At 39.0% G+C, this 25245-nt stretch overlaps 1 protein-coding gene across 4 annotated transcripts in view; it reads left to right on the forward strand.

Moving 5' to 3' along the window:
* Positions 1 to 25245, forward strand: part of TNFSF18 (TNF superfamily member 18) — a 389686-nt gene that overhangs the window by 244938 nt on the left and 119503 nt on the right. For 2 of the 4 annotated variants that reach the window (XM_060296286.1, XM_060296288.1), the window contains one exon: positions 14988 to 15146. The exons of 1 other annotated variant lie outside the window; for it this stretch is intronic. In XM_060296286.1, coding sequence (XP_060152269.1) covers positions 14997 to 15146 — 150 coding nt within the window. In that variant the 5' untranslated portion in view covers positions 14988 to 14996. Of the gene's footprint in view, positions 1 to 14987; positions 15147 to 25245 lie in introns of those variants that run through there. One more of the 4 variants, XM_030875457.2, reaches the window with a different exon arrangement.

Raw genomic sequence — 25245 nt, forward strand, 5'->3', positions numbered from 1 at the left:
TGGGCCAGGAATAGAAGATGAGGTCTAAGTAACTGGAGAGAGAGTGTAAAAGAAGAAGGGACTTCTGTGTATAAGGAGCCTTAGGATTTTTTCATTGGTGGGCATTGAGTTGGTTCTTACCTTGTTGCCACCTGGAACTGTGATGAAGTGGATAAGGACCCTTGAAATAGAGATATTGGGTTCTTGGGTGCTCTGAGTAGACATTTCTAATAGCTGTGGAAGGGACCTAACCCACAGCAAATCAAACAAGGATGTGGAGAGATCTGTCTGGAATGTCAAGGTAATTAGACCATGCAAGGGTCCTGAAGACTTAGGAAGAACAATGGTTCAAAGAGAGAACTGCTGATTAAGGTGGCAAATATCAACTCAGACCATTTTTTGGAGCACCTGAGCTCTCCCTGGGATGCCCAGAAATACCTGGAGACCAAACTGTGGGGTGTTGATGGGGTGATGCTACCATGTAGGTTAGGGTCTATCTTGCCCAGCGCCAGCCAAAAAGAATATCACAATGTAATCTAAAATTCTTTGCTAGCCGTATCAAAAAAGTAAAAAGAAACAGGTGAAGTTAATTTTAATAATGATTTATTTAACCTAATAGATCAAAAATATTATCATTTCAGTATGCAGTACTAGCCTAGTGGTGTGCTGGTAAAGCAGCTGTCTAAAAAAAAGTCCCAATTTGTAGTGTTTACTAATTTCAGTGGTGTAAATACTCTCACCATGGCCATTTTCAAGCTACAATAATCATACTAATAGTGACAAATAACAATAATTGAATGCTAGCATATATCAGATACTCTTTCTCTCTCCCTCTCTTTCTCTCTCTCCTCTATAGTAGATGACTGAATGAAGGCTGGGAGGTTAAATAACTTGTCCAGTGGCAAGTAGAAAAGCTTTGATTTGCATACAGGTCTTCTGACTTTTGCCCAAAGTGTCAAGAATAAAAGCAAAGTGGTATCAAAGAAGGGTGGGGAATCATGGAGCTAGAAGGGTAGAAGAAAAGAAGAATAAAAGCTCTGAAGAACTAGAATACAACTGTAGCCTCAGTTCAGTCTAATTCATTTCCTGTCTTGAGCACAGCCATAGACTGGTGCTAGGGGAGCTGGGACATATGAGAATGAATGGGGCTTGGACTCTTTTCCATGTGGGAAGACAGGCACATACATGCAGAACTCTGAGACAGGGCAGACTGTGATCTGTAATAAAAGAAGAGCCTAATTCATCTTCCCCATGCTGAGCCTAGGGCAGAGGGAAGGTCACCAGTGTGGTGAAGAGCCCCACATTAGGGCAGAGGGATTTGGGGGATCTGGAGCTTGAGCAATGCCTAGCAGGGCATCCTTTGGGACTTCAGAGTCAGTGATGAAACAGGAAGTTGAGATCTAGATTCCAAGTTTAACAAAGATATGTTGGAAAGTTTGAGCTAATATAGGAAGGAAAATGGTAGGAACTGCAGAAAGCACCAAGGAACACAGCAGAAAGTAGGAAGGAGAAGCCTAGAGGAATTCCCTAAGCTAATTTGAATAAAGCTGTAGGGTTTCTGTGCGTGTGTGATTTTTGCAGAAAGGACTTCTCAGTAAAGCTTAGGGTGGTAGAAATGAGTGAACAAACCATGTACAGTGGTATTGGGGGTAGGGACATAGAGAATACTACCTTCACAAAGAGAGAGACTGCTGATCAAACCTGCCAAAAGCTTTAAGGCATGGTTAATATATGTCAGTGAAAGAAAAAACACTGAAAAGCACTTACAGGTTTAAAAAACACAACACAATAATGTCTATGTAGAGCCTATTCTGCCTAGACACATTGCTTGGTGTATTGTATAGATTATTTTATTCTAGCTACAGTATAGGAAGACATTCAGAAAAAAGTTCCTTAGAAGGACGTTGAAGGTAACAGGGTAAAAGCTCCTTATCTCAGAGTGGATATATCTGAGGGTAGAAACAAGAAAGAATTTAAGAAACAGTGTTCTTTTGGTACAGTTTTATAATTTCCAGCTGTCTTGGTCTGCTCAGGTTGCCATAACAGAATACTGTAGACTGGGTGCTTAAACAACAGAAATTCATTTTTTCACAATTTGGAGCCTGGAAGGCCTTGATCAAGGAACCAGCACGGTCAGGTTCTGGTGAGAGTTCTCTTCCTGGATTGCAGATGGCTGCCTTCTCACTGTGTCCTCACTTGGCAGGTAGAGAGAAAGAGCAAACTGCTGCCTCTCATAAGAGCACTCACCCATCTGATCAGGGCCCTGCCCTCATGACCTGTTACCTCCCAAAGGCCCTATCTCAAAATACCATCATACTGGGGGTTAGCGCTTCAACATAGGAATTTAAGAGGGATGCAAACATTCGGTTTATAATAGCAACTACTGAGGGTTTGGTACAGTTAAATAAACAGACAAACCCAGATGATGTTGGTTTAAATCCCAACACTATTGTGGTTAATTTACTCTGAGATTCTGGTTCCTCATGTTAAAGATGTGGTTACTAATAACCATGCACAGTGTTCCCAGGAAGATTGAATGAAAAGAGGCTTTTGTGCTTGGTACAAATAAGACACCCAAGAACATAAGATATATTCCCATTCACCAATAATTTGGAAAAAAAATAATATCTAATTGACAGAAAGAAGATACTTTCTCCTATTGAATTGGTGCCTGTGTACATTCGGCATGTTAGTATTTGCTTAGATATATTGACTGTTTACTAAGTGCCCAGGCCACACATAGAGCTTGTATTTTTATTTAGAAAAATCAGTAGTATCGCATAGAATTTAAGAACAGGCTCCAGAGTAAAAGGACCTGGATTCAGATCCCAGCCCTGCCACATACTAATTGTATGACCTGGGCCAAGTTAATTCACCTCTCTAAGCCTCAGTTTCTTTCAGTTATAAAATGGGGAGGAAAATAGTACCCTCTTCATAGGTTTGTTGGTGGGCATTGGAGAGGCATTTCAGGCAGGACAATAAGCAAATGCGAAGAGTTAGAAAGTGAATATTGTATTGCTTCATTCAAGGTCAGTTATGGACATGGACATCTATACCAGGGTTTCTCAACCTCAGCGCTACTGACATTTTAGGCCAATAGTCCTGTGTTGTAGTGGGGGCCATCCTGTGCATTGTAGGATGTTTAGCAGCATCCCTGGCCTCTAACCACTAGTTATCAGTAGCACCCACCCCAAATCCAGACAACCAAAACTGTCTCCAGATATTGCCAAATGACTCCTGGGGGCGTAAAATCACCCCAGTTGAGAATCACTGGTTTACACAATTTATACCCAATTAAATGTATTTTGGAAAGAGGAGAGAATCTCTTATGTACTCAGTTTAGGTTTGCTTTTGGAATGATTACTATTTAAAGAAAATTGTCTTTTGGGAATGAGTAACTGTTCTGTATGTGATGGTGGTTTCATGAGTGTATACAGCTGTCAAAACTCATCTAATTGTTAAATTGAAGTAGATATAGTTTATTATCTGTAATTATATTTCAGTAAAGTTGATTTTTAGAAAACTTGCCTATATTATTAGTTGAAAGGTCTACTTATAAATTTCTATATATTCTTGGGATTGCATACATATTTTAAATGCACAATTTAAAATGTAATTTTGTGAGCCAAAAAACTGTCTATATATTTGCTTTCCTTAATGGTGTAGTACTTCATGGGCATATTTCCGTAGAGAGAAAAAGATTCTGTAGCAGTTTTGTGCCACTAAGTTTTAGAATCTATCATCATGCCCTAAAATAACTTCTAGTGGTCAATTCAAGATAAAGAAAAGGAGCAAACATGAAGAATGAAAGGGCAAATCAGCATCAGAAGAAGAGGAGTTGACATATGAGGGGCTAATGAGTCTGAAACCCAACGGAATATTATTATACGAGTTCACATTTGCATTTGTACTAATGGTGTGCATCCGGTTTCAATGAAAAGTATACATTTCAGGTTTGCTAATCTTTCACACTAAGATCAAAGTCCAGCTATCAGGAGACTTCTGTATTTAATAGTGCCATTTTCAGTTTTGTTTAAACTCTCATTCTTTTTTGGTCCTGAAAATAGCATAGTTCAAATCTACTGCAAGCAAATTCAATTTAATTTGTCAAATCTTTATAGAAAGACTATTCTGGCCCTGTGAGTGAGTGCGATACAGGACTCTTGACCTCAAGATCATGCAGTGTCATGGAGGTGATGGAAACAGATTTGAATAGTTGTAAGATAAGACAGAGTATGAAAAATGCTATCTACACAGACAGAGTATGAAAAATGCTATCTACACAGGGGCAGAAACAACCGCATCCTTCTGGGAGGCCCAGGCAAGGCTTCGTGTTATAGAAATGTAACAGTGAAACAGACTTTAAGTAGTCATTTGGGGAGATTCACAATTTTGGCTCTTATGGAAGCTTTTAGAAATACAGATTCACAGGCAGTATTCCAAACTTATCAAATCAGAGTTTCTAGAGTTAGGAATTAGGAATCTGAACCTTTCAAAATCTCTCCTTAGTGATTCTGATGATCAACTAGGCTTTGCGAACTACTGATCCTACAAATCCCCTACTCAATGCCAGAATTGTTTAGCCTCTTCTGGAGCACCACAAGCTCACTACCTCACAAGACAGCTAGCCCTTCATGGAAAGTGTGTAGGGTGTAGGATTTTGATCATCAGAGATGGAGGATAAGGGTAGTTGAGGCAAAATGATCATCAGAAATAATCAGATAAAAATGGAGATAAATCTGGAGAGGAAACTTGGGGTTCCATTACAGTGTGACTTGAGTGTCATGCTAAAGAATTTCAACTTCATGAGATGGATACTCCTTGATAAGAACTTGGTCATCGCTGGGTTTAAAGATCCTGCCAAAGCAGAATGGATTAGACATCAAAGAGAATGGAAGTAGGGAGAACAGCTGTAAGTTAAATTCAGAGGTTCAAGGGAGAAAGTAGTAAGGACTTGGAGCAGAAGCAGTCGAAATGGCAAAGTATGAGCTGTATTGCAGGGATAGTGGATAGTCCTACAAGTCTGACTGATTGAGGCAAGGAAGAATCAAAGCTGATTCTGGGGTTTTGAGATTTTGGAGTGCCGAATACATTAACTAGAATGGGAACATTAAGATCAAGAGCAGGTTGAGAAGGCAAATGGCAAATCAGGTGTTTGATATTTGAAATGCGTTTGTTTCTATCACCTCCCATCTTACTCTGTCACCTGTCCCAGGTCAGAGCTAAGTTATGACTCCCTTTGTACACTTGGAGGGTGGCACAAATTAGGCCCTCAAAATGTTTGGTGAATGAATATCCACTGTGAATATCTTCTCCTCTCCTTATCCTCTCTGTTTTAGATCTGGACCTTATTATTTCTCACTTAAATAATTACAAGATTGAGGACAACCCAGCTCATACAGCTGTCTTTGTGCGAATTAGAACAAGGACCCCTCTCTGAGTTTATGAATTAGAAAAATGTACATTAATATGGGTGGTTGCAGCCCTTTGTTCAGGACTTGGGAAGCAGAGCACACCTTTGTAAGAAGATAATAGCTCCCCTTCTCATAGAATGAAACCTCCTGCTCTAGGATGTGGGGCTTGGAGAGCTGAGTGCAGAGGTGGGGTTTTAGACCTACTCATCTCCTCAACTGGCACAGAGCACCCTGGAAAATCTCCCAGCTGATCTCCTTGATCCCGCCCTGCCATTTCTATTTCACTCTGATTTTTTTCTAAAATGTAATAATATCACACTCTGCTTTCCATATTTCCCCAGTGCCTTCAGGATATAGTTCAAAGTCCTTAACCCACTCCTGTGCACCCTTTCCTCCTGCATAGCCACCTCAGACCCAATACTTTCCTGGCCGCGATTGTCCTCCCTACCTGTCTGTGACCTCCTTTTTAGTTCATTTCTTTTCCCCCAGCACCAGCATGTAGGCACCTGGCTCATGCTTGTTGAATGGACTAATGACTTAGAAACAAATGAAAAGTGCAGATTTTACCACCCAAACCTTCCAAATCAAAACAAACAACCTCCCCAAAAACAAAAGAACAAAAAAAGCAAATACCAACCCCCCAACCAAAGAAAAGTTTTCCTGCTTCCTGAACATGAGGTATTCTGTCAGTTGTCAAAATTTTTTTTGTTTGATTGTTTTTAAACCTCCCCTCCCCCCATACTTTTCTGTAGACTTGAAGTGGCTATTTATTTGGAGATTAAAGATCTGTGGGAAGATAATTGCTTGGAATGAAGTCTGAGGCTTCCATTCCAAGGCTGATTTGCTCTGGTGTATCTGTGTATTTAATCTTTGTGAGATAATTTTTTAAAAATTGCACATAGATTCAGGTGACATACTTGACCTCTTTAAAAACATGTCAACTTTGGAGATGGAGGACTCTGTCCATCTGCCCAAGATTGAAATGCCAACACTGATATCTCTGATGTTGGTTATATTTGTTCCAAATGCTAGACCAGCCCAATGATGAACCTTGAAATGCTTTCATAGTCTTATCAAAAGGTCTTGCCCAGAACTTCCAGCCCAATTAATATTTATTTTTCCATGTGTATTCCCCTTCTTCCCACAAAGAATGGGAAGAAGCTGTGAGAATATATTCAATTTAAAAAGAAACAAATGTAAAACATCATTTAAATGTCAGTAAAAAACTACAAGTAGGCAAAATACGGCAGTAGGAGATGGAGGCCGGGGAGATGACAGGCGTGCCTCAGATGTGCAGGACCAAGTGTTGGTATAGCTAGTATAACTTTCCTGGGGCATCACCAAAATGGGAATTCATTCTGTTGCATAGTTCTCATTGTCTATAAAGACAGTAATTTATGTCAGTAATTGTCAGTTTTTCTTTATAGAAGCCAGGCTGTTAACAGTGAGAAAACATGCTGCTCAGGGCACAAGGATGCACTCTATAAATGTTTTTATTTTTCATTTTAAAATATTTTCTTTGATTTTCAGCACTAATAGGTTTTACTCTTTCTTTTTCATCTGGTCTCTACTGTTTCCAATAGTATTTTAGGCTTTTTCCTTTTTTTTTTTTTTTTTTGCTGTGGCTCTTTTAGTCAGTGTTTGGAAACAAATGAGTAAATAGTTAGCGATTTTAATGTTTATTTATAACTATTAACTATTACTCAAGAATTAAGTTCTACACACTTGATTTTTCTTTCAATTTTTTTTAATAGATCTTTATTGGAGTATAATTGCTTCACAATACTGTATTGGTTTCTGTTCCACAACAAAGTGAATCGGCTATATGCATACATCTATTCCCATATCCCTCTTGCATCTCCCTCCCACCCTCCCTATCCCACCCCTCTAGGTGGTCACAAAGCACCTAGCAGATCTCCCTGTGCTATGCTGCTGCTTCCCACCAGCCAACTATTTTACGTTCGGTAGTGTATATATCTCGATGCTACTCTCACTTTGCCCCAGCTTCCCCCTCCCACCCCAAGTCCTCAAGTCCATTCTCTATGTCTACCTCTTTATTCCTGCCCTGAAATTATGTTCACCACTACCTCTTTTTTTTTTTTTTTTTTTTTTTAGATTCCATATATATGCGTTAGCATCTGGTATTTGTTTTTCTCTTTCTGACTTACTTCATTCTGTATGACAGACAAACTCTAGGTCCATCCACCTCACTACAAATAACTCAATTTCATTTCTTTTTATGGCTGAATAATATTCCATTGTATATATGTGCCACATCTTCTTTATCCATTCATATGTTGATGGACACTTAGGTTCCTTCCATGTCCTGGCTGTTGTAAATAGAGCTGCAGTGAACATTGTGGTACATGACTCTTTTTGAATTATGTTTTTTTTCAGGGTATATGCCCAGTAATGGGATTGCTGGGTCATATGGTAGTTCTATTTATAGTCTTTAAACGAACCTCCATACTGTTCTCCATAGTGGCTGTAACAATTTACATTCCCACTCACAGTGAAAGAGAGTTTCCTTTTCACCACATGCTTTCCAGCATTTATTGTTTCTAGATTTTTTGTTAATGGCCATTCTGACTGGTGTGAGGTGATACCTCATTGTAGTTTTGATTTGCGTTTCTCTAATAATTAGTGACGTTGAGCATCTTTTCATGTGCCTCTTGGCCATCTATATGTCTTCCTTAGAGAAATGTTTATTTAGGTCTTCTGCCCATTTTTCAACTGGATTGTTTGTTTTTTTGATATTGAGCTCCATGACCTGTTTGTATATTTTGGAGATTAATCCTTTGTTGTTTCATTTGCAGATATTTTCTCCCATTCTGAGGGTTGTCTTTTCATCTTGTTTATGGTTTCCTGTGCTGTGCAAGAGCTTTTAAGTTTAATTAAATTCCATTTGTTTATTTTTGTTTTTATTTCCATTACTCTAGGAGGTGGGTCAAAAAAGATCTTGCTGTGGTTTATGTCTGAGAGTGTTTTTCCTATGTTTTCCTCTAAGAGTTTTATAGTGTCTGGTCTTACATTTAAGACTTTAATCCATTTGGAGTTTATTTTTTTGTATGGTGTTAGGTAGTGTTCTAATTTCATTCTCTTACATGTAGCTGTCTAGTTTTCCCAGCACCACTTATTGAAGAAGCTGTCTTTTCTCCATTGTATGTTCTTGCCTCCTTTGTCATAAATTAGGTGCCCATATGTGCGTGGGTTTATCTCTGGACTTTCTATCCTGTACAGTTGATCTATATTTCTGTTTTTGTGCCAGTACCATACTGTCTTGATTACTGTAGCTTTGTGGTGTAGTTTGAAGCCGGGGAGCCAGATTCTTCCAATTCTGTTTTTCTTTCTCAAGATTGCTTTGGCTATTGGGATCTTTTGTGTTTCCATACGAATTGTAAAATTTTTTGTTCTAATTCTGTGAAGCATGCCGTTGGTAGTTTGATAGGGATTGCATTGAATCTGTAGATTGATTTGGGTAGTATAGTCATTTTCACAATATTGATTTTTCCAATCCAAGAACATGGTATATTTCTCCATCTGTTTATGTCATCTTTGATTTCTTTCATCAGTAGTTTATAGTTTTCTGAGTACAAGTCTTTTGCCTCCTTGGGCAGGTTTATTCCTAGGTATTTTATTCTTTTTGTTACAGTGGTAACTGGGATCGTTTCCTTAATTTCTCTTCCTGATTTTTCATTGTTGGTGTATAGGAATGCCAGAGATTTCTGTGCATTAATTTTGTAAACTGCAACCTTACCAAACTCATTGATTAGCTCTAGTAGTTTTCTGGTGGCATCTTTAGGATTTTCAATGTATAGAATCATGTCATCAGCAAACAGTGACAGTTTTACTTCTTCTTTTCCAATTTGTATTCCTTTTATTTCTTTTTCTTCTCTGATTGCCATGGCTAGGACTTCCAAAAGTACGTTGAATAATAGTGGTGAGAGTGGACATCCTTGTCTTGTTCCTGATCTTAGAGGAAATGCTTTCAGTTTTTCACCATTGAGAATGATGTTTGCTGTGGGTTGGTCATATATGGCCTTTATTATGCTGAGGTAGTTTCCCACTATGCCCACTTTCTGGAGAGTTTTTATCATAAATGGGTGTTGAATTTTGTCAAAAGCTTTTTCTGCATCTATTGAGGTGATCATATGGTTTTTATTCCTTAATTTGTTTATATGGTGTATCACATTGATTGATTTGTGTATATTGAAGAACTCTTGCATCCCTGGGATAAATCCCACTTGGTCATGGTGTATGATCCTTTTAATGTGCTGTTGGATTCTGTTTGCTTGTATTTTGTTGAGGATTTTTGCATCTATGTTCATCAGTGATATTGGTCTATAATTTTCTTTTTTTGTGATTTTTTTTCTGGTTTTGGTATCAGGGTGATGAGGGTGACTTCATAGAATGAATTTGGGAGTGTTTCTCCCTCTGCAATTTTTTGGAAGAGTTTGAGAAGGATCGCTGTTAGCTCTTCTCTAAATGTTTGATAGAATTTGCCTGTGAAGCCATCTGGTCCTGAACTTTTGTTTGTTGGAAGATTTTAAATTATGGTTTCAATTTCATTACTTGTGATAGGTCTCATTGTATTATCTAAATCTTCCTTGTTCAGTCTTGAAAAATTGTACCTTTCCAGGAATTTGTCCATTTCTTCATGGTTGTCCATTTTATTGGCATATAGTTGTTTGTAGTAGTCTCTTATAATCCTTTGTATTTCTGCAGTGTTAGTTGTGATTTCACCTTTTTCATTTCTAATTTTATTGATTTGTGTCCTCTCCCTTTTTTTTCTTGATTCTGGCTAAGGGTTTATCAATTTTGTGTATCTTCTCAAAGAACCAGCTTTTAGTTTTATTGATCTTTGCTATTGTTTTCTTCATTTCTATTTCATTTATTTCTGCTCTCATCTTTATGATTTCTTTCCTTCTACTGACTTTGGGTTTTCTTTGTTCTTCTTTCTCTAGTTGTTTTAAGCATAGGGTTAGATTTCTTTTTGAGATTTTTCTTGTTTCTTGAGCTGAGATTGAATTGCTACAAACTTCTCTCTTAGAACTGTTTTTGCTGTATCCCATAGGTTTGGGTCGTCGTGTTTTCATTGTAAGTTGTTTCTATGTATTTTTAAATTTCTTCTTTGATTTCTTTTTTGATCTCTTGGTTATTTAGTAGTGCACTGTTTAGCCTCTGTGTATTTGTGTTTTTACAGTTGTTTTTTTTTCCTGTAATTGATTTCTAATCTCATAGCGTTGTGGTCAGAAAAGATGCTTGATAAGATTTCAGTTTTTAAAAATTTTCTGAGGCTTGATTTGTGATCCAAGATGTGATCTATCCTGAAGAATGTTCCATCTGCACTTGAGAAGAAAGTGTATTCTGCCACTTTTGGGTGGAATGTTCTATAAATATCAATTAAATCTATCTGGTCTATTGTGTCATTTAAAGCTTGTGTTTCCTTATTTATTTTCTGTTTGGATGATCTGTCCATTGGTGTTAGTGGGGTGTTGAAGTCCCCTACTATTACTGTGTAACTGTCAATTTCTCCCTTCATGGTTGTTAGCAGTTGCCTTATGTATTGAGGTGCTCCTATGTTGGGTGCATAAACATTTATAATTGTTATATCTTCTTCTTGGATTGATCCTTTGGTCATTTTGTAGTGTCCCTCCTTATCTCTTGTAACAGTCTTTATTTTAAAGTCTATTTTACCTGATATGAATATTGCTACTCCAGCTTTCTTTCGATTTCCATTTGCCTGGAATACCTTTTCCATCGCTTCACTTTCAGTCTGTATATGTCCCTAGGTCTGAAGTTGGTCTCTTGTAGACAGCATATATATGGGTCTTGTTTTTGTATCCATTCAGCCAGTCTGTGTCTTTTGGTTGGGGCATTTAATACATTTTACATTCAAGGTGATTATCGATATGTATGTTCCTAATACCTTTTTCTTAATTGTTTTGGGTTTGTTTTTGTGGGTCTTTTTCTTCTTATGTGTTTCCCACCTAGAGAAGTTTCTTTAGCATTTGTTGTAATGCTGGTTTGGTGGTGCTGAATTCTCTTAGCTTTTGCTTGTCTGAAAAGCTTTTGACTTCTCCATTGAATCTGAATGAGATCCTTGCTGGGTAGAGTAATCTTGGTTGTAGGTTCTTCCATTTCATCACTTTAAGTATATCATGCCACTTCCTTCTGGCCTGTAGAGTTTCTGCTGAAAAATCAGCTGATAATGTTATGGGGATTCCTTTGTATGTTATTTTTTGTTTTTCCCTTGCTGCTTTTAATATCTTTTATTTGAATTTAATTTTTGTTAGTTTGATTAATATGTGTCTTGGTATGTTTTTCCTAGGGTTTATCCTGTATGGGACTCTCTGTGCTTCCTGGACTTGGGTGACTATTTCCTTTCCCATGTTAGGGAAGTTTTCGCCTATAATCTCTTCAAATATTTTCTCAGACCCTTTCTTTTTCTCTTCTTCTTCTGGGACCCCTATAATTCAAATGTTGGTGCATTTAGTGTTGTCCCGGAGGTCTCTGAGATTGTCTTCAATTCTTTTCATTCTTTTTTCTTTATTCTGCTCCTCAGCAGTTATTTCCACCATTTCATCTTCCAGCTCACTTATTTGTTCTTCTGCCTCAATTATTCTGTTATTGATTCCTTCTAGTGTATTTCTCACTTCACTTATTGTGTTGTTCATCTCTGTTTGTTTGTTCTTTACTTCTTCTAGATCTTTGTTAAACGTTTCTTGTATTTTCTCAATCTGGGCCTCCATTCTATTTCCGAGATTCTGGATCATCTTTACTATCATTACTCTGAATTCTTTTTCAGGTAGATTGCCTATTTCCTCTTCATTTATTTGGTCTTGTAGGTTTTTACCTTGCTCCTTTATCTGTGACTAGTTTTTTGCAGCCTCTTTTTTTTTTTTTTAATGAGTGGGATTGTGTTCCTGTCTTACTGGTTGTTTGGCCTGAGGCTTCCACCACTGGAGTTTGTAGGCTATTGGGTAAAGCTGTGTCTTGATGGTGATATGAGGAACTCCATGAGACCTCACTCCAATGAATACTCTCTGGGGTCTGAGGTTCTCTGTTTGTCTGGTGCTTCTGACTCAGAGCTCACACCACAGGAGTTTTGACCTGACCCCCAACTTGTGAACCAAGATCCTGCAAGCTGTGTAGGGTGGCACAAAAAAAAAAATTAAATAAAGAGAACATTAACAAAGTAAAAAATAAAATTAGACTAGGAAACAGATATATTAGAAAGAATATAAAAATTAAAATATAGATAAAACAACAACCAGAAGGTACAGCAGTACCACAATAGTAAAAAAGAGGAGGAGGGAAAAGAAAAAAAAAAAAGGCAGTGGGGGGGGGCGAGGCCTTGGCTGTAGGGGGTGGGGCCTAAGCAAGGGCGAGGTTTGCGTTGTGGGCGGGGCAATGCTCAGGACCCACAGGGCTGGAAAAGTCCCTGGGGGCTGTGGGGGGTGGGACCTAGGCTCAAGGGACCGAAAGGGCCCAGGCGTGCCCCCCACCCCTGGTCTCAGAGGGCATGGGACCTCCCCTGGGAGCCCAGCAGTCTTCCGGGGCTCCAGTGGGTGGGGAAAATGCCCTTCTCTCCTCTCTTGCTCCTCCAGTCTGGGAGAGTCCCTCCTGCCTGCCTCTCCTGATCTCCCCAGCCTCCCTACTGTGCCCACAAGGACCCATGCAGCCTGGAGGGGGCTTTGGAGGGCAGGGGACAGGCCTGGGAGCTCAGCAGGCTCCCTGGCCTGAGTGGGTGAGGCAATCGCCCTCTGCTCTTCTTCCTCTCCTCCTGGTGGAGGGCCCCTCCCGCCTGTGTGTCCTGATCTCCCTGACCTCAGGGGCATAGATCCTGTCTGGCCTCCACTTCTCCTCCCCACCTCAGTCCCTTTGCATCCTACCAGTTCACTTTAGGGTTCCTTCCGTCTCCTTGGGCATCAGAGTTCCCCACCAGCGGCCAGCAGGTGCTCTAGTTGTGGAGAGACGCTAACTCCCCATCTTCCCACACTGCCATCTTGACTCTGCCTTTCAATTTTTTTTAATCCATACCCTGTATGTTACACATACTTTTCTCATAGGAATACCTATTTAGAATTAAGTTTAGATGGAACTTGATTTCTAGTTTTGGCTTGGCATGTATGGTGTAGTGTCTCAGTCACCTTATATTTCAGACAAAAACTTGAACTTCTGAAGACCAATATGTTCTGCAAATGCAAAGTATAATGATTATAATGAGGGTATCAATTCATATATTAATTGATTTAAACTGTATTACTGTATTAATAAATGTATTTCCCACAAGCTGTTTCCCCCTTGAATATGCCTCATATCAATTTTCTATAAAATTAAGTTGCATACAACAGCTCATTTATTTTGTTGATGTTATTTCTCTCTCCTTTCCTTCTTTAAATATCCATTGAGTGGCTGATAGGGAGCTCAGAGAGACATACTTGCCCACAGAAGCATTGTTCTGTCTTAAACAGCCCCTCCCAGTGTACCTATACTGGCCAATATAGTACTGGGCTCACTATGTATTCAGTAAATATTTATTAATATGAACTTGACATTATCAATAATTTTATCATTTATTTCATTTGATCATTTATTTCAGTGGTGAAGGGTAAGTAGTGTCTATTGGTAGAATACTCTTACTTTCCAAGTTCTGTGTCTACGCTGACCTCAAAGAAAGGAACAACCTTCAAAGCTTATTTGAAGCTATTCATTTGTTCATTCATGCAAACTTATGTATGGAGAAAATGTATAGTGGAGGGAAGGGAAAAAGTCAGGCTACTCTTCTGCTTCTTTCCTGCTATGCTTAAAATTAATCATGTAAGTCTTTACTAAATTTGCCTCAAAGATTAAATGAGAAAAAGATTTTAGGGCTGTCTAGCACAGTGCCTGACACACAGTAGATGCTCAGTATATGCTAGTTTATTATAATGCAATGGACTAAAACTAGAGGATCTTACTCCTTTATTCTACATGATTCACCATCCTATTTTAAACTTTTCTCTTTTTTTTTTCACTTGAAGAATGGTCTTCATGTGCTTTTTTTCCCCTGAATCTGTTGAATGGGTTCAGTACTTAGTTACCCAATAAAGTGCAGGCAAGAACTTAAGGCTAGTATTTTCCTTAAATCTCTTTTATGATTTAAGACACCTCGGAGAAGGGATCGATGAGCTCCTACATCAACAGATGATGATTTTTATCTTTATCAAGTGACCCACAATTTGGTTACTGGTGCAATGAGAAATTAAGAAAATAGCACACTTTTATGAGTGTCATTTCACAGTCACTCAAATCAGAACTGGAATGCCACAAAAACAACTCCCTGTTAGCCCAGAGAAAAAAAAAGAAAGAAAGTAAAGGGGAAATTCAGATTAGTCACAAAGAAGTTCCCCCGCCTGCCTGCAAAAGCTGCAGCATTAAAACTGAGAGTCCGCTCTGCTCTTTCAATCGCCTCTTGTCTCTGGTCCTGGGACCTTTGTGTGTTTTCTGATTGATACACCTTGTTTTGGCTTCATCTCCTTCTTTGCGGGGAAGAGGTCAGTCCTCCCTCAGGTTCCCTTCTGTCACAGTTTTCATCTTCCCTGCATCCAGATTGTGAAGATGGAAGGGGTCCAACCCCTGGATGAGCATGTTGGAAACGCACCAGGACGGAGATTCTTGAGGAACAAGCTATTGCTGGTGTCCTCCGTAATTCAGGGGCTGGGGCTGCTCCTGTGTCTCACCTACATCTGTCTGCACTTCTCTGCTCAGGTAAGATGCACCACTGGCATGTCCTTTCCTCCAGCTCAGGCTGATGGCAGCTCCAACAGCTGCAAATGGTCACTTGGAAATAATCTGACACCAAATTTTTTTTTTTTTTTCCCTTTTCTGCTCAGCGATCGTAAAAGTGTGGTCAAACACCCTTTTGTCTCTGTTTTCCTTCCTTTTTTTCAGCAGTGGCAGTGGTGGGGCACAGTGGAGATAGGGCAGGGGCACTGCTTCTGGATTATTCTTTTTCTTTGCAATGCAAGAATCCTGGTATTCCTTTATGAGCTGTCACTTAGAAGCTTTGAGTCACTGATATACCTACTTCGTTTACCTGTTCTGCTAGTAAGCATCTGACCAGGGAATTAATGTAAAAGGGTTATAAGAAAATCTCTTTACATTATTATACTTTCCTATCGTATTCATAAGCCTCATAGACTCTCAAGCAAATATGCTTTTTGAAGAATGCTAAATGTATCAGTATTAAGTTCTTTTAAATAGCTAGCCTATGTATTTTAAGGGCAGAGATGTATGTGTTCACGCCTGTATGTATGCATGGCCAAACGTTTACCCCAGTAACTTGATCAGATATTGTTTCTCACAGCCTTTCTCTACCAATCACAACTTATAGACAGCACTTTGTCCAATACATTATGTAGTGGAAGATCATCATTTTAGTATTTCCCCCACTTAATGAAGATATTCTTTCCATTTTTCCTTCTGCTTATTATGGTCCCTTTTACATTATTTTTTCTTATTTACTTATTCATATCCACAAACATTATTAGCTCTTTAAGGATGTTCTTGACTGCAGGAGATTCCACTGAAAAGAAAAGAAATGAATAGTGTCCCCATGTTCCCTTGTTGGGGCTAGTCTGAGAGTTCTTGTTTCCCTGGTGGATGCTCTGTGTTAGAAAAGTCTCTCCCTGGTAAAGGTCAGACAATAGGAACTTTTATTTCTGATGGCCAGGTCAGAGACTGGGTACCTCAAATTAGATCAGGATAAGATGAGCAGAGTCCTAGACGATGCCTGGGCTTGTCTTCACCTACAGGAAATAGGGGTTTTCAGTGCCTACCGGCTAGATGTGATCACTGTACTATAGAGTGCTCGTGTCCCCAAATTCCCGAAGTGTAGCTGACGTCACACTCAAGCCTGCAGACCAGTGAGCACCACAGCACACCCATCCTGTCCTCATCATGCCAGATGTTTCCTTCTCATCACAGAAGCCTTTGGGTGAAATTAGAGTAGGCGATCTGGGGAGAGGGTGTGGGGGGAGGAGCAAAGTGTCCATGGCAGGATGCCCAAGACAGAGACCGGAATTAGGCCCTTCCGAGAAGAAAACAAAGAGTAACCCAAAATAGAACAGCTGAGTTTATTCACCAGGTCTGGGAGCCCTGAGAGTGCTTTTTCAAACAACCACAGTGTTACATATTTCCTTACACTGTGGGATGATAAAAAGACAGAACATATGGCCCCAGTCAAGGCTCAGCAATTAATTGCACTAGGGCTCTGAGCAGGAGAGAGCAAAAGGTGAAACAGATACAGATGTGTAGCCAGCTGGTGGCGGGGGCCGCCCCAAACTATCAGTACCCAAGGGATGCAGAGGATAGGGGTTCTTTCTAGCAAGTCGCCCAGCAGTTCTGTGCTAGAGCCTGGAAGGCAAGCTGAGTGCTGGCTTCCAGGATACTAGAATTCATGAAGCTGATCTTTGTGAGAGAATTAGCTTTCTCTGGTCCTGGCCCAGAAATGGAAGCAAAGATAGAGGAGGTATATTAGAGTTGTTTGCTCAACAAACGTGTTCTTGTATACTCTGGATACAGAACTTTTTGGGGCACAGATATTTGAAATGCTTAACTTGACATTAACTTTTTTTTTCTTACTTCTAGCTAGACTGTTTTAGCTAACATAATTTCTTATACTGTTAATAAGACCCAGGGCAGCATGTTGTGTCCTTAAATTTAATCTCATAAGCTTTGTTAAGGGGAAGGACAGTCGTGTGTGTTCTCCCCTGAACTTGATCAGTCATGGTGGCAGCAGTGTGTGTGTGTGTGTGTGTGTGTGTGTGTGTGTGTGAGAGAGAGAGAGAGAGAGATTGATTGATTGAGAGAGAAGGGTGTAAAGTAACTGCTGAAGAAGGGACATAGACTGATAGCTTTTCTAAATTCATAGATAAGATTGTTGGGAATTTTGGTTGAAGGATAGGGTAGGTGGTGATACCAATCAAATCTCTACTTTTATAAGACATGATATTAGAGTGATATGTATAGGGGGTGAAATAAAGCTGAAATGCTCATCATTTGCCTAGTTAAATTGGATCTCTTTCATTGTAGGAGAAAGATATTTGGAGAATAATCATGACTTTTTTTTTCTTATTTCTTAGATTTAATTTTAAACTTCATAAAAAATTTTCCTATATGGATGACTCTGTAAAAAAAATACATATGAAACTGTTAAACTCCATTTGGCAGTCAACCTTCCCTTCAATCAAGTTTATTTAGTAACCTTTGTTTTCTCACCACTTGGTTAAGTTTTATTATGTGAAAAGCAGAAGTTTTTGCTTTTGAATGTCAGAAAAAAAGATGGACCTTACCCACTCCTTATACAATACACATCCCTCTTTGAGTCCCGATTTTCTCATCTGAAACATGAGGCAGTTGGATCAAATGATCAAGAAATATCTCTTCCAGGTCAATATCCTGTGGGTATGTAGTTTATATATATATAGTCATAAAATGGGTATGAGGATCTGAGAAATACCAATTTAAGTAAACAGATTTTTGTGTCTAAGCTTCTGGATACCCTGGTTCTTAAGAAGGGACTGAGGGAAATCAAATTTGCATATATTTGTAATCTGTATTTATTTATATACCATGTACCTATCTAAGTAACTTATTCTAGATTAGCAAAATACCTTATTTAGAAAAGGGAAAGAAGTGGATGCTGTAGAAGAATATCCATGATACAAGTTATAAAATTGAGTCACAAAAATCAATACATGCTGTTTGGATGTTTATTGGGACTGCCATTTAAAGTATCAGGTTTCCAGGCTTCCCCATAACTTCACCTGGGAACAGTGGCAGAAGAAAGCTGATCTATAAGGTGAGAAGCTTTTGCAAATTATACCCATGTGTCTCAGAGCTATTGAAGCTGGGCTCTTCCAAGATTTGTATGATCTTTATCAGAGTACTTTAAAGATGTGCTTTTAGTGATAATTCTTCAGCACATCCCACCCACAGTTAAAGGTTTACATTCTTATCACTTTTACTCCTGAGAAAGACAGAAGTGAAGGCATTTGGAAAGTGAGCTGACCAATTCTGTATCAGTGATGGCCAGAATTAGAATTCAGTTTCTTGATGGAGTTTCGGACTATAACTTGAACTTTGTATCCTTTAGGAAGAAAAAGAGGCATTTTTGATTAAAAAATCTTGTCTCATTAGCTCAAATTAAATGTGTCCCCATGTAATTTAACAAGTTTTTAAAGAAATTTTTTATGATAGACATGGAAATAATTTTCAATGTAATTGAATTTGCATTTTATAAGAAATTTTATGGGAGCTAAAAAGAAACATCTGAAGTATTGAACTGATTTGTCACTAAGTATTTTGAGGCTCTTAAAGGAGGTACTGAAAATGTATAGAATTGTTGGATTTTTGAGCAGACATTAGACATAGTCCACTTATGGACAGGAAAACAGAAACTCAGGGAGGGTAAAGGCCGGAGGAGGAGGTAATGCTTCACTGATATTAGAAGAAAGGTGGAAATTCTTTAAATAGATAAGAGGAATGATGGTGGGTGAGTAGGGGCAGACGGCTTTCTAGGTAAAAGAGCAAGTTGTTCAGAATGGTTGGAGTTGAGAGTTCATTGGGGAAAGTGGAGGAAGAGGAAGCTGAAAATCTAGGTGAGGGCAGGACACAAAGGGTCTTGTGACTCATGCTAAGGGAACACACTTCATTCCATTCTATGCAAAAGAAAATACAGGAAAAATTACCCAATTTGTCACTTCTCCAAATTTCGCTTCTCTTATGTGGTCTACATATTGACAAATACAGAAAGTGAGTCTAATCTCACATAGCACTAGGGGGCACCACAGTAAAACTAACAGTTCTTGGATATCTTTTAAAGAGAACCCACTCTTATTTCCTGAGGAGTTAAGAACACTTTTCTCAGGAAGCCAAGCGCTCATCCATGTGTAAGAGGATGAACAATATCAAGAGGGCCTAATATTGTTCACTATTTACACAGTGATGATATTTTCTACAAGAAAAATTTAGATATGGGTTCTGACCCAAGTACTCAAAATAGGACAGGATAGCTTGGACAGGAATCATGCTGGAAAATGTCACATATGTACGCATGAATAGAAACAAATATACACACTCAGAGGAGAGATGGGAAGCAAGCAGAAGGGCTCTTGGTATAGACCTTGGAGTATAATCGGCCCTATTCCTTTTCTCTGACCTCAACTCCTAGCTACTAGCCCTGAGTAGACCTAGCCTTGCTTAGGGGCTGACCACCCTGCCCTTCCAATTCTGTTTCTTTTAATGGAAATTACTTCTGTGCCCTTCACTTTCAGAGAACCCACAGCTTCCCACCCACTTCAGGGATTCTCCATTCATGGCTCATGAACATTAATCTTCTGGAATCACTTAGGTTGGAGGAGCCATGTACAATGTTGTTATTCCTATTTAGGGAGTGAAAAGATACAACTGAATAACAAAGTAGAAGGGTTATTTCTCACAGTCACAGATAAAATATATGGCATATGTGGTAGTATTAGGATGAAATTGGATTCCCCAGCATCCTGTGGCTTGTGCATTTTGTTTGTAGCCAAATGAAGGCATTAAAACACTTCCTCATACAAAAATACAACATATCTTCTCAAGATTTTAGGGGAGTCATTGAGGTGTAGGAGAGAGAACACTGGATTAGGAACTAGAATATTCTGGTTCAGTCCAGTCTTTTAGCTTTGTGACTCTGGGTAAAGTCCCCAAAATCCCGAGTGTCAATTTAATCATTTTCAAAAATTGGAATTTGGTTATTGTGAGGAACAAATGTGTTACAGAGCTTTGTAAATGTTGAGATTATTATTATTATTCATGAACATGCTTCCATAAGCATACCACCACTAAAATGTTTGCCTTATAGCGTGCACATGCGTGCACACACACACACACACACACATGAACCCTCCATAACTCAAATCTCAGAGAGCATATTATAGGTAAAGTTAACCTTAACTTCATGGACTTTGACTTTCCTACTGTAATTTTTAAGGCTAAAAAAAACCCTCTTGGTATAATTCTAGCAGTTTTGAATATAGATGTCTAATTAAGACCTCATGGCTGTATTAATGAACAAAGGAAAAATGAAGGGGAGAATTTATGAGGGTATAAAATGTTATCAAGTTAGTGTCTGAAAGTGGTTCAGAGATCTAAAATGGCACACTTAGAACACATGGCCCAGGCTGATTCCATCTCCCTTTACGTTGATGTAGTTCATGCAATTCTACAATGACTTGGTTGCCAAATAGGGCAGAAAATTATATTTAGAAGAGTGGTCTGGTTCAAAATATTAGAAACGTTGGAGCTAAGATGGGCATAATCATGCATTACTTTCTTTTCAGCAAACCTTTCATTCTGAAATGCAAGTTTGATGTGTTATTAATTTGTATAAATTTGTCGAGCTTTGATAACATTGAAAATGCTATTTAAGAACATACTTGGACAGAAAGATGGGCAAATAGACCCAAACTTTAATTCTTCCAATACTAATTGAAGAAGGGCTTATGGATAGAAAGCGACACTCCCAAAATGTTATATAGGTGGGGAGCTGTGGGGGTGTCCAGTGAGTGTAAATGATGTACCCTCAGGCTGGGCTGCCCTGTAGGTCGCCACAGCACAACCCTAGAGAACCAGTGAAACTGTCAAGCAAAGATCAGGATGAAAATGACAATTAACATTACAAAAAATTATAAACAAGCATCAAAATAGTCATCAAGGGAAATTATAAAAACTTTGCTGGGTTTTAAAAGAAGTTGTAAAACACGTTTTACTGCTCAGTAATGTAAAATATATTTTGAGTTACCTGTGTGTTGGGTGCTTAACGTTTTTAACTTCCAAGGCCCATAAAGATCTTAATCTGGCCCTGTATGTGGTTTGATGAAGACTGGGAACTCAAAGCTCTTTTTGCGGGAGGTTGAGGGGCATCACTCCTGGTGCTACTTGCAATAACCATCTCTGGTTTTGTGATCTTTTCCCTACTTTTGTCCTCACTTCTTCACTATGACCTCGGAGGAAGATAGACAGATATTTGTGTGCACTTTTACAATGGGGAAATTTGAGGCATAGAGACTTGTCTAGGTCAATATAGGAAGGTCTGGTTATAAATTAGGACCAGGTTTAAATTCTAGTCCTGTTTCTTTCCGTTACACTTGGCCAAAACGCCATGGCTCTAAGCTGTAAGAATTTTGGCTGGCTGTTTTAAAATTTGTTTCCTTTTCTGACATTAATTGCTTTTGAAGAAAAATTGGGGGAAAGATTTATAACCTGGCATAAAGGGAAGCAAGATTCTTTTAAAATAGGGATCTAAATCTACTTCCACAAATAGAGATAACACAACAAATGAAGCTTTAACAAGCGCATAATACAGCATAGGTTATTCTGATGAAGCAAATCATTGCCATGTGTGATATATTCATAGAAGAGCAAGGGAACTTGGATTTGGGCACTAGCTCAGTCATTTATTCACTCCGAGCTGTACTTTTTTAAAAAACAATAAGGAGATTAGACTATATAATCTCCCTGGGCCTTTCTAGTTCTATCAGACTGATTCAAAGAATTATTTTAATGTTGTAAGTGTGATTTCACACTATATGCAAATATCTTTTCAACCATGTATTAGTTTCCTAGGGCTGCCTTTTAAGGTACCACAAATTGGGTACCTTAAAAGAAATTTAATCTTTCACAGTTTTGGAGGATAGATATTCAAAATCAAAGTGTCAGCAGGGCCATGCTCCCTCTGAAGGCTGTAGGGAAGGATCCTTCAGGATCCTTCTTTGCCTCTTTCTAGCTTCTGGTGACTCCCAGCAATCCTTAGTGTTCTTGGCTTGTAGTTGCATCACCCCAAGCTCTGCCTCCAAGTTCACATGACCATCTTCTCTGTGCGAATCTGTGTGTCCTCTCCTCTTCTTTTAAGGACACACATATTAGACTTAGGACCCACCCTAATCTAGTTAACCTCATGTTAACTAATTACATCTGCAAAGACCCTATTTCCTAATCAGGTCACATACTGAGATTCTAAGTGGAAATAAATTTGGAGGGACACTATTCAACTCACTACCAACCATTTATTAATTTACTTATTTATTTACTTATCTATGGAAAATAAGTTACCTGTCAGACATTGAGGAAGCAATGGTAAGCAAGACTTGGTCTTCCTTGCCCTCTCAGAGTTTGCAATCTAGTGGAGAAAGAAGATGGTCAAGCAATAACATAGTGCATGATAAGCACTGGATAAACAAGTAGGGTACAGCTCTTCAGTAAGAAGTTTCACAGAGGGCTATCTACCTAGCTTCAATATCTAGTTACTCAATTGGGATTATAAAGTGAGCATACTTTATTTTTTGCATTAGGTGCTTCGTTTCTCTTCCATTATTTAACAGGAAGGCTTTAGTTTAAAATGTCATTGTCATTATCGTTACCACCACCATCATCATTCCACTGCTGTTCGGTTATGATTTTTTTTTTTTTTTTTTTTTTTTGCGATACACGGGCCCCTCACTGTTGTGGCCTCTCCCGTTGCAGAGCACAGGCTCCGGACGCGCAGGCTCAACGGCCATGGCTCACAGGCCTAGCCGCTCCGCGGCATGTAGGATCTTCCCGGACCAGGGCACGAACCCGTGTCCCCTGTATCGGCAGGCGGACGGACTCTCAACCACTGCGCCAGCAGGGAAGCCCCGGTTATGATTTTTACCAGTCACCAATCTTAGTTCACACCAGAATATAGGTTGAGGATTATTTAGCCTCATGCAAATGAGGCTAAGAGCTTCATTGCATAAACAACACAAAAGATATTCTTGATTGTTCATTAACCGTCACAGGGAGCCACTTGGGGGAAAAAACTTGCTTTTGTTACAGCTGAGGGGTTTATTGTGTTGAAAAGGTCTTCTATTCAAAAGACCTTTTGAATGTTGTGATTTGCCTAATCTCTGGTATGGAAAAGTCCTTAGACAGTCCTCATTCCACAGTGCTTATTCCACCATCTTAACTGAGGATGGACCTAAAAATAAGGATATTAGAAACTGAGAAAGTGAAAGGACTTGTTCTGGCCTAAGACCATACCTCAGTGTTCCTTTTCCCAGCCCAATGCCTTGTCCATTCTACTAGGTTGCCTTTCCAAGGCAATAGTGCCTCCTTTTTTATATAGCAAATGAGATGGGGAATGAGTGACTTCAAGTAGAAAGATATTGATTTTAATAATTCTGCTACCCGCTTTGTACTTAAGGATGAATGGGGCAATGTATAAAACCTTGAGCAATCACATATGGTGTTGGCTCAAGCCAGTGTCAGATATTATGTGATTATGCAGCCACTAGCCAAGGTCAGGGCATAGTCTAAAGGGCTAAGTTCCACCTTAGCTCAGCAAAGGTTTATTTATAAATGCCATTATTTTTAAGGCATTGTAAGATTTATGATAATGCAGTGGGTACCTTGTAAACCAACCCTTCCATTTGCTTAGAGACTAGGGTGTTTTGCTGGAGATCACCAAGGTGGGGAAAGGAGTTATTTCTTTTTTCAATTTATTTTTTTTTAATTTATTACAAGATTATACAAGTAATATAATGTACAAGATTATATAAGTTTCAGGTGTACAACATAGTGATTCACAATTTTTAAAGATTATATTCCATTTATAGTTATATAATGTTGGCTATATTCCCTGTATTGTACAATATATCCGTATTTTATACATAGTAGTTTGTACCTTTCAAACCCCCCTTCCCTCTCCCCCACTGGTAACCAGTAGATTGTTCTCTGAATCTGTGAGTCTGTTTCTTTTTTGTCATAGTCACTAGTTTGTTGTATTTTTTAGATTCCACATATAACTGATATCATACAGTATTTGTCTTTCTCTGTCTGACAGGAAAGGAATTCTTAGAAATGTTTTGGCAGACCCCTTTGTCAGTGTACTTTAAGGATTTCCCCAGTAAATGTGGAAAGGGAAACCCAGATATAAGAAAATCTTCCCCCTGAGGATATAAAGAATTGGTTGCAAAATTTTGCAAATCACAAAATTTTGAAGGTATGTTCATGCCACATGGATGCTTTTGGTTCATTTGGTTGTTTATCTGAATACCTGATAATTCCTCTTAGGAATCTGCTAATTTGCTAAGCATTTGAGACAGTGAAACCACAGTTCCTGTTCTCTGAGATAGAGGGGAGAGGGTCAGTTAGTAGAGACTTGCCATTACTAAGTAAATTTGACAAGAAAAGTGGAAGTGGTTAGAGAAAGGAGGCTATATTAGGATATCACAGGGCCTGTGTAGTAGCGAGGAGAATAAAAGTTAAGAGAGAGATTACAGCAAAAAGGTGCTGGCAGCCATGGTGAAGAGTGGGAATAGAGAAAGAGAGAGTCTTGAATGACAGTTAAAATGGCTTTTCTTTGTATTCATTAAATCTCAGTAGACTCTTTATTCAGCAAGATTTTCAAAGTCACACATCTTCATCTCTTAAGAAATGTAACTTTGGGGATAAAGTTTTCTGATTATGGAAGACTCTTTGGCCAAAGAATCAGTTTTTGCCCATTCTTCCTATTCCTTTCTCTGAGTGGGGTTCTGAACTTCGCTGATCCGAAGTGTGGGCCCTTGCCTTTGTAAGGGAGTTTCCGCTGAGTACACACTAAGTCCACCAGGGTGAGAGTCTACCTTCCCAGCCCACTGTAATGGGTAAATATAGAAAATTCCATCTTCCTCTTCAGAGGCTCGTTGAGACACACCCTGAGAGCTTGTGAGGCTGTGCTTTCATGATCTCTCAGGTCTCCTCTGATTGACATGAAGCCCAGTGTTGGGGGAGGAGACATTCACATCCCAGTGGAGGTTGCAGG

This window comes from Globicephala melas, chromosome 1 (assembly GCF_963455315.2).
Source record: "Globicephala melas chromosome 1, mGloMel1.2, whole genome shotgun sequence".
In the NCBI taxonomy this organism is placed as follows: domain Eukaryota; kingdom Metazoa; phylum Chordata; class Mammalia; order Artiodactyla; family Delphinidae; genus Globicephala; species Globicephala melas.